This window comes from Arachis ipaensis, chromosome B6 (genome assembly GCF_059453495.1).
Source record: "Arachis ipaensis isolate K30076 ecotype BB chromosome B6, ASM5945349v1, whole genome shotgun sequence".
In the NCBI taxonomy this organism is placed as follows: Eukaryota; Viridiplantae; Streptophyta; class Magnoliopsida; order Fabales; family Fabaceae; genus Arachis; species Arachis ipaensis.
In genome coordinates this window covers 142,576,220-142,586,427 of record NC_142441.1, presented here as the reverse complement: position 1 = coordinate 142,586,427, position 10,208 = coordinate 142,576,220, and the positions used below count along the sequence as shown (strand labels likewise).

The 10,208-nt window shown below is 30.9% G+C and overlaps 1 protein-coding gene across 4 annotated transcripts; it reads left to right on the top strand.

The window, feature by feature from the left end:
• The first annotated feature begins 5,802 nt into the window (after positions 1-5,802).
• Positions 5,803-9,793, top strand: LOC107605227 (protein ABIL2). Of its 4 annotated transcripts, none has more exons than XM_016307024.3 (10): positions 5,803-6,208; positions 6,592-6,760; positions 7,003-7,085; positions 7,161-7,311; positions 7,619-7,718; positions 7,795-7,887; positions 8,281-8,323; positions 8,409-8,500; positions 8,559-8,698; positions 9,491-9,793. In XM_016307024.3, exons 2-10 carry the CDS (start codon positions 6,635-6,637, stop codon positions 9,656-9,658), a joined length of 996 nt encoding a protein of 331 aa, XP_016162510.1. In that variant the 5' UTR covers positions 5,803-6,208; positions 6,592-6,634; the 3' UTR covers positions 9,659-9,793. The 4 variants fall into 4 exon arrangements, with proteins under 4 accessions (XP_016162510.1, XP_088345599.1, XP_016162508.1 ...); XM_088489473.1 differs by having other exon boundaries at positions 6,053-6,208; positions 8,409-8,440; positions 9,488-9,793; XM_016307022.3 differs by having other exon boundaries at positions 6,053-6,208; positions 9,488-9,793.
• The last annotated feature ends 415 nt before the right edge of the window (positions 9,794-10,208 follow it).

Here is a 10,208-nt window from a genome sequence, read left to right as displayed (position 1 = left end):
TCTGGATAAGACTGCTAATCTTCCATTCAATTATTGGACTTTCGTGAGATAAGTCGGGCTTTTTATCTCGAGTATTGCTTTACATTTTTCTGAGTTGGCTTCGATGCCCTTTGGGTGAACATGAAGCCTAAAAACTTTCCGGCTTCTACTGCAAATATGCACTTTGAGGGATTTAGTCTCATCCCATACTTTCTTATTGTGTTGAACACCTCAGTTAAGTCAAACAAGAGATTAGTGTCCTCCTTTGTTTTGACAAGCATGTCATCAACGTAGACCTCCATTAACTTACCAAGGTGGGATGAAAACACCTTATTCATTAGCATTGATATGTGGCTCCAGTATTTTTTAATTCAAAGGGCATCACCACATAAAAATAGTTGGCCTTTAAGGTGATAAAGAGGTCTTCTCTTGGTCCGACTTATACATCGGAATTTGGTTGTACCCCGAGTATGCATCCATAAAAGACAAGTATCGATACCCTGAAGCTGAATCCACCAAGGTATCAATGTTGGAAAGTGGGTATGGGTCTTTAGGACAGGCTTTATTGAGGTCGGTGTAATCGACACACGTTCTCCACTTCCCGTTCTGTTTTTTCACGAGTACCATGTTAGCTAGCCACAAAAGGTATTTTACCTCTCTTATAAATCCGGCTTCTAATAAAGCTTGTACTTGCTCCTCCACAACTTGTGCTTTTTCAGGACCAAGCTTTCGTCCCTTTTGTTGAATAGGTCATGAGCCTAAGGAGACAGCGAGCTTGTGGCTCATGAGGTCGAAGTGTATCTCGAGCATGTCGGAGGCTTTCCAAGCAAAGAGATTGGAGTTTTGTTTTAAGAGCTTAACAAAATTTGTTTTCAATTCTATATCCAGGTTAGCTCTTATGCTTGTTGTTTTCTCTGCTTGATCTCCAATTTGAACCTTTTCGGTCTTTCCACTAGGTTGAGGTCATAGTTCTTCTCGTGCTCGGACACCACCCAGTTCAATGGTATTGATTTCTTTTCCCTTAATGCTTCCCCGTAGATTTAAGTTTTCATTATAACATTTTCACGCCAACCTTTGATCTCCTCTTATGGTAGCGATTCCCTCTGAAGTCGAGAAATTCATAAAGAGATGAGGAGTGAAAATGACTACAGCTAGTCGGTTAAAAGTTGTCCGACCTATCAATGCATTGTAAGTTAATGCTACGTCGACCACAATGTAGTCTATACACAAAGTTTTAGACTTCAACCCTTTACCAAAAGTGGTATGCAAGGAGATAAAGCCAAGAGGTCGGATGGGCGTGTCTCCTAATCCAAAAAGATTGTCGGGATAGGCTCTTAGCTCTTTCTCTTCTAACCTGAGCTTGTCGAAAGTAAGTTTGAATAATATGTCGGCCAAGCTCTTCTGATCTACCAGAGTTCTGTGAAGGTTTGTATTGGCAACTATCATTGTAAGCACAACAGGATCGTCATAGCCAGGGGTTACTCCTTGAACGTCTTCTTTGGTGAATGAGATTGTGGGTAAATAGGGAACTTCGTATTATTCACCGACTTGGTAGACTTCTTTTATATGTCTTTTACGAGAAGACTTGGTTATCCCTCCTACTGCAAATCCTTCAACTATCATGTGGATGTGTCTATCAGGGGTTTGTGGTGGCCGATCTCGTCGATCTCTGTCTTCATCACCCCTCTTCCGTTTTCCTGGATCGTCTGATCTTTCTACGAGGTATCTTTTTAACCGACTTTTTCTGGTCAGTTTTTCTATCACATTTTTTAAGTCATAGCACTCATTGGTAGAATGTTCATATAGTTTGTGATACTCACAGTATTTCATCTGACTTTCAGCTTTCTTATTCTTGATGGGGTGAGGGATGGAAGTTCTTCAGTATGGCAAATCTCCCTGTAGATGTTGACAAGAAAAACTCAGAGCGGTGTGTAGTTGTGGTATCTTCGAGACTTGTCCGAGTTGTACTCATACTTTTCCTTTGCTTATTTATCTTTATCCCGAGCTTGATAAGGAATATTTTGCTTTGGAATTGGCTCTCTAAGTTAGGAATTCTCCTATATGTGGATATACTTTTCTGCCCGTTCTTGTACTTTGTACCGAGTGGTCGGATGTCGCTTGGATATAGATTGAGAAAACGGCCCTTCTCTGAGACCGTTAACCAAACCCATTATCACTTCTTCTATAGGTAAGTTTTGAATCTCCAAACAAGCTTTGTTGAATCGTTATAAACTGGGAGAGTTTCTCTGACTTCTTGTTTAACCCCTAGAAGGCTAAGAGCATTCTTGACTTTATCTTTCTGAATTGAAAAGCGGATGAGAAACTTTCTTCCAAGGTTGTCGAAACAAATTACTAACCTAGGTGGTAAGCTATCAAATTACTTCATCGCCGCTTTGGTTAACGTCGTCGAAAAAGTTTTGCAGCGAGTTGCATTGGACACATCAGCCAAATACATTTGACTTTTAACATTACTGAGGTGGTGTCTCAAGTCGGTCGTTCCATCATAGAGGTCCATGTCAGGGATTTTGAAGTTCCTATGGACCCTAGCCCGTATGATCTGTTTTATGAATGCATCTTCTCCTCTAAGAGGGCTTTCCTCCCGATCTCCACGGTTGCTCCGATTTCGAAGGTCAGTTTCTTGTCTTGAGAGCTTTTCTTCTAACTCTCTTCGTCGCTGCACCTCCTTTCGTAAGACTCTTTCGGCTTTCCTTTGTCGCTCGATCTCTTGCTCAAATTGCTCTAATCAACCAAGGTACCCATGTACGAGTCCCATGATTTCTGTGGGATGCAGGAGTTCTTCATTCTCTGGTGGTGTATTTCTGAATTAATTCTCCTAGGTAGGAGTTTCCCGATATTCCCTCCCTATTAGGACCACCTTCTCTATTATGTTGGAGGGGTATGATGAGTGCTTGGTCATCATTTTGAGATTTTGGTTCTGATTTAAATACTGTGTATCCGTCTTCAAACTGATTGTCCGCCATGGTAGGGTGTAGACTTTTAGGTCTCCGACAACAGTGCCAATGTTTCGAGGGTTACCTGAAATTGGGTTGCTTTTGGGCCTGAAGTGAGATCCAGACTCCTTTTTAGGTAGTGTTCGATTTCTTCTGGTATCGAAGTGTCGCCGCCCGAGTTCCTTGTGTGGAGGTGGGAGTGTACCTGTAAGGGACTCTGATACTTAAGTTAATAAGGGTTTAAGCAGGTTTTTAGTAGATTAGGTTCTAAATATACCCGATAATGTCAGTATATTTATAGTAGAGTAGATAATCATTTTTTAGAGTAATTCTACCTTTGATGGTGGATGACGGTTTCCTTTTTCTAGGGAAGTTATTGATACCTCCTTTCTAATAAATGGAAGATATTTTAGGAATTAGTTACTTATTTAGATAAGTAGAACTGAGTTGTTTGTCGTTGCGTCTAACCTCTATGAGATTGGGTATGTGTAAATGAGGTCAGTTCTCTTGAATGGACTTTTATTCATTTTAGGATCGACTATATTTTTGGATAATAATAATAATAATAATAATAATAATAATAATAATAATAATAATAATGCTGTTTTAAAAAAAAATTTAGAAAGAAACATGGTGGAGGGGCAATCCAGGGACCATCCACTTTGCCGCAAACAATGGCACTGATTATTATCAGATTTCATAATGGACACCGAGAACTCGGCAAGTGACATTGTTTAATTAGAAAAGGATTTAAATTTGTCAAGTCCAAAAATAAAGAACTATTTGTCATTTGCCTATGCTAGTTATTATTGCATATCAACTGCTTTGCTAACCTTTCTATATCAACTGCATGATTCCTTATCCCCTCACTCACTTTTGAAATATAAAAAAAAAACCATCCAACGAATACACTAAAAATCAGTCATAATAAATAGGGTGATAAGTTAAACACAAAATACATAGGGTGAATAATTTGATAGTGGCTTTTTGTGTATATGACATTTTTTTATCGAATTAGTATTCTATAATTTTTGTGTTGGACAATTTTATTTTTTATTATTTTTAATTTCGTATGAAAATTTAAAAATAACATTCATTACTTACCATTAATTGTCCAAAACACAATTTTAAGAACATGATGAGAATTTGCTTTAAAAATAATTTACTTTGAAAAAATATACGGTCAGAAACCCCAAAAAGGTAAAAGCAAAACACTAGTGTGTATAGTCATTGCCTTTTCACTTTTCAGATCTAATTAAGTAACTCCCGAAATTGATGGAAGCAAAAAAAAATGGAGCCCATAAGATGGCAATGATGAGCAGTGGTTAGTGGTTACCACTACTCAGTTTCTGTTTCTCGAAGCAAAGAAATCGAGGGAATGAATGTTCTCTTCTAACCTTTTCTCATTAGCATCTATTTATGTCTATCTTCTATCTATCCATTAGGCTCGGTGGTTTTTTTATATAACACCGAGGAGATATAGACATATACACACACATATACACATATACATATATATATATATATATATATATATATATATATATATATATATATATATATATATATATATAACTAATGAGATATAGATAAAAATATTATATTTAAAAATATTAAATTAATATATTTTATATTTATTTTGATAAAAAAATACATAAATATTAATAAGAAATATTATTTATGTTTTTTATTATTTTTATAATTTTTTATTATCATATTTTTTCTAAACTTTTTTAATAAAAAAATTAAATTTTTATAATTTATTTTAGTTTATTAACAAACAAAATACAAAAATATTAATTTTTGTGTCTCTATTATTTATATCTTGTTTTGTCCTATTTTTAAAACCAAAAACAGTCTTATAGAATGATAATTAAAAAAAGTTCGATGCACAATTTTTTTAAAAAATATTTTTTATCATATATAATTTATTAGAAATAAATTCTTTAACTACAAAAAGTAAATTCATAATCTTTCGATTTTAATATACCTTATTTATTATCTTAAATAAAATCAAATTTATTATTAAAATTCATACTTAATGTATAAAAGGATAGATTAATAGTATGTTAGTTTCTTATAATGCATTAGTATCATATAAAGTCAATACTCAATACTCAATACTCATTAGTAACTCTGTTAGTGCTAAGAAATTTAGATATAACTAGTGTGAGATATAGAATTATTAAAAGTTCAAAGTGACACGTTTGGATATGGTCATGGTAGTCTTTATGTGTTAAGTAAAACTTTATCTTTTCAGTAGTTTTAGTGTTTCTAAAGATTGACTCAAATTTGATGAAGTATCAAAATTTATCATGTTTATTAGCTGCATCTCTTGCACATTTTCAAAGATATACTTTTTCTAATATATATATATGTTATTTCTAAAATTATAATTCAAAATTATTTATTAATAATATATAAAATATTTATTATTTTAATAAATCTCATATTTTTTATTATATATTTAATAAAAATCATATATTAATAGGCACATCGGTAAACATAGTAGCCTTTGTAAATGCTTAAGAACTCCCAAAACTTAAACTACCATTTTGGATTAAACTAGATCCACTAAATTAGCAAATCAGTAAAAGGGAAATGATATTTATTTATTTTTTTATACATTTTTTTATGGTATTTATACTTTTTATCAATTTTTTAATATTAAAAATAAAAAATATTCAAAAAAATTGTATAAAAAAAGTATTATATATAATATAACAATCACTAAATCAGTCACTATTATAGATATTAAAAATAAATTAAAAACACATTGTTTATATATAAATATATAATAACTTATTTAGTGGTTGATTTTGATAGGTATAAATAATATTTTTTATATAATATTCCTGTAAATGAAATGACTAATGAAAAAGAAAGCAAAGTTCCCATTTATTGTTATCGAATTCCTCTACCTATGACAATGGCATTATGATTTATGTGCACTATTATATTCCTCCCTATGTTTCTGTCTCGATGACACTACTTTTCTCAATAAATCTCCAACTTTAGTGGTTGGCTTGTTAGAAACTTTGATGCGTCACTTTCTTTTGTTCATGCTTAGTCAAACACATCGAGTACCACCAAACCACTCTCGTTAGTGTTGGAGTGAATGAAGGGTTGGTCCACAACGTGCTCCTTTTGACTTTTCTTTTTTCTTCTTCCCTCTCACCACTTTGGTTCAAATTAATGTGTCGTCCTTGTATTCCATACCACTCATGAGTTAAAACAAACAACATCATGAATCTCAACTGAATAGAGATACAACAAAGGTTAGATAGTTTCTGTATTTTGGGTTTGCATATAAACAATTTGATTCTCTAGTAAACCAATTAGTTAACATAAAGAGTAGCCATTTTTTAATTTATTAACATAATGAAGTTACCCTTTTGATTTAACTTTGCCTATGTTTATTGAAAATTTAAAAAGATTTGAAGCTGTTAAGGCTGTGAATTTTGGAAGATTTTTAAATAAAAAAGATTGCATGCGTTATACTATAATATTAGTATATGTTAGTTGTTACCACGTTACATTCTGCTGATTTTCTTAAAATTAATGTTTATGCACGTTCACATCTACTATTTCAGAATTCAGATACATATTCCTTGATAATAATGTCTCATTATCTCTTTTAATTTTTTGCCATTTTTTATAGATATATAAGAATCGGCCAAAACTTTTTCCATTGATTTTCATTCATGGGGAAATTTGCAACTTCTGTGCCGGCGGTGGTACCTCCGCCGCCGGCGCCGGTATATCGGGTGTCCTCTAATTATGATGAGGTTTTCATGCAGCAGAGCTTGCTTTTTGATGATAGTTTACAGGTAAAACTTTGATTATGTTCTAGTTTTTTGTAATTTTGTCCTCTACTTGATTCCCTGTTTTTCATTGTCATTAAATTTGTTGAACTATTGATTTTGATTTGAAATATGTAACTCTTAATTAAGTAAGTGGACTCTAGAAAATATTGGAATTTCAAGCGTGAAAATCTTGTTTTAATTAAATTGGTATTAAATAAATAGTACATATTACATAAGTTCATTTTTTCACCTATATATATTCCCAGGATTTGAAGAATCTGAGAACACAATTATACTCAGCAGCTGAATATTTTGAGCTCTCATACAACAATGATGAGCAGAAAGAGATGTGAGTTAAATTAATTTATTAATTAATTGGATTGGTTGGTGTGTAAGCTAATTAATTATATGTTGATGTTTTCAGAGTGATAGAAACATTGAAGGATTATGCCATCAAAGCTCTTGTGAATACGGTGGACCATTTAGGGTCTGTGACATTTAAGGTTAATGATTTGTTGGATGACAAGGTTTCTCAACTTTCTCAAGCAAATCTTCGTCTTTCTTGCATTCAACAGGTATGTTTTTCTTCGGAAATTTTTGCTAACTAAAGAGTAGAATTTAATTTGATGTATTATTAGTGTAAAACTGTTTTACATTGACATTCAATCGCATAACGTCATATTTATAAAAATAAGTACATTTTATATTAACCACGTGAATGGTCGTTCAAAAAAACAATTGTGATTGAATTATTGTATTTTATACTATTAGTACATCAAAATTAAATTTTCAAAAAGTATTTGCCGTCAAATTTAAACTGTTTATGTTGATTATTTTTTATCTCCTTAACATTACGAATTTCTTTCTTAATTAATAATACAGAGAATAAGGACGTGTGAAGCATTTATGGATCACGAGGGACGAACCCAACAATCATTGGTGATTAGTGCTCCAAAATATCATAAGCGTTATATTTTGCCAGGCAAGTTTATTTATTTATATCACATTTTGTTTTCCAAAACCAAAAACTGTTTTATTATTATTCATCATAAATTCAGTTGGGGAGAGCATGAATGGTGCCAGCTTGAGAAGAATGAAATATTTAGGATGCAGCCTTGATGATGAAGATGATTGGCATCACTTCAGGAATGGTATCTGTTATCATTTCTACTGTTTTCATTCTATTTATGCTTAATTACTCTATTGGCTCATATAGTTTCGCAAAATTTTTAATTAGGTCTTTATATTTTTTTTTTTAATTGGATTTTTACACTATTTTTTTTTCAATTAGGTCCCTTTTAGTAGTAATTGACTTAATTTTATAGGGACTCAACTAAAAAAAAATTTAGTGCAGGAACCAAATAAAAGGAAAAAAAAAGTGTAAAGACCCAATTAAAAAAAAATTTGGTGCAAGGACTCAATTAAAAGGAAAAAAAAAGTACAAGGACCTAATTAAAAATTTCGCAAAACTATAAAGACCAACAGAATAATTAAACCTTCTATTTATACTTAATTATGTTTCTAATTTGTTTTGCAATACAAAGCTGTTCGAGCTACAATAAGGGAAACGCCTTCATCCACAGTCAGGTAATTTCAAATTCAAACATTTCTAGTTGCTTTTAATTTCTAAATAAAAATAGAAGACATGTTGTGACTCTTGACCATGATGTAGCAATAAAGGGCGTTCCCCTTCACCTTTACAACGTGAGAGACCCGGAGCTTTTGCATTCACTTCAACTTCAACCTTGCCTAAAAAAGATTTAGGTACATTCATAATTTCACTAATATTATAATAATTCTTCACTAATATGAGCTTTTGCAGAAAAGAATTCGGTTTCACCACACAGATTTCCACTGTTACGTACTGGATCTTTCTCAAGTAGACCTACAACACCAAACAAGACAAGTAATCAAAGCAGCACAGCAACCACACCAAGTCCCTCTAATAATGCAAAATTAAGAGTAAGTCAACTCGATATAGTGCTAGTTTGGATCTACTTTTTTAAGTGAAAAAAATATTTTTTTTAAAAAATAAAATAATTTTATTTAATTTAAAATTTATTTGGATACGTCTTCAAAAATAAATTATTTACTTTTTTTTAAAAGCTAGCAATATTTTACTTTTAAAAAAAGTAAAAATAAAAGACATTTTTAATATTTAAAATTTTTTTTAAAAAAATTTATTCAAATATAAAATAGTTTTTGTCTATTATAAAAAGATTTTTTTTAAAAAAATTAAAAAAAATATTTCTTTCAAAAGTCAATTTAAACCGACTTATAGGGTTAGTTTGAATTAGTTTTTTTTAGTAAAAAAGTACTTTTTTCTTAAAGTAAAATATTTTTATTTAATTTAAAACTTATTTAAATACGTTTTTAAAAAAATTTATTAAAAAAATAAAAGATATTTTTAATATTTAAAAATATTTTTTAAAAAATTTATCCTAATATAAAATAATTTTTGTTTGTTAAATTTTTTTTTAAAAGATAAAAAAAATAAATACTTTTTTTTAAAAAACAATACCCATAATATAATGCATCTCTTTTACTCTTCTTTAAAAATACACCTAACTAAAAATTTGTCACCAAATTAACTACTATGTATTTACATATAAATATATTATTAAAATGTATTTTGTATGTTTTATTTGGAAGCTGATTTTTAATGTACACTTATCATACTTTTATTTTTAAGTTTAAATTCTTTAGTTAATTATTTGACAGTTATTCTTTATTTTGTAATTATGTGTTTAGCAGAATGCTTCGGAACCTAGGAAATCAGCTTCAATGCGTTTTGCAGGAGAAAAAGCGGAAAACAGAGAAATGGAACCTTCTAGTAAAAGTAAACGCCTCTTGAAGGCATTACTTAGTAGGCGCAAATCTAAGAAGGATGAAATGCTATATACTTATTTGGATGAGTATTGATCTTAGTTTTACATGAGAGTTTATCAAAATTGATTTGGAGTGTGTATTTTAAATTGCCATCTCATCAGTTTTGTATTAGATAAAATAGTTTTTTTAATTTATAAAATATGGTTGTTGATGTTGTCATTATAATATATTTTTTTATTTTACGAATGACTGCCTTTTTTTTTATTATAGACTAATTTGTCTGATATGAAAAAAAAAATTAGAGATCAATTTAAAGTACTTGAACAAATGAGCGATTATGTTGTTCTGCATAATACAACTACACAGAGATATTTATATTACATTTCTAAACATAGCTAACTTAACCAACACAAAAGAGTCTCCAACTAAATATAGTTGTTACTAATTCTAGCCAGCTTAACACCTGAATTTACCTAACTAACCTTTACATTTATCACTTTGATTGTTTTGCATTCTGAATTTTGTGACGAGGAAAAGAATTGAAAAATAAAAAATAAAATAAATGTGTGGGGACCAAAGCCCAAATGGAGCCCAAAATGACGTAGAGGCAGACTATTTGGGCCCATTTGAGCTTTATTGGAGT

Excerpts from the sequence above, each read along its gene's own strand:
- LOC107605227 (XM_016307022.3), top strand. The coding sequence starts at position 6,635 with ATGGGGAAATTTGCAACTTCTGTGCCGGCGGTGGTACCTCCGCCGCCG. Across the intron at positions 6,761-7,002 it reads TTTTTGATGATAGTTTACAG|GATTTGAAGAATCTGAGAAC; the intron begins GTAAAACTTTGA and ends ATATATTCCCAG. Across the intron at positions 8,699-9,487 it reads CTAATAATGCAAAATTAAGA|CAGAATGCTTCGGAACCTAG; the intron begins GTAAGTCAACTC and ends TTATGTGTTTAG.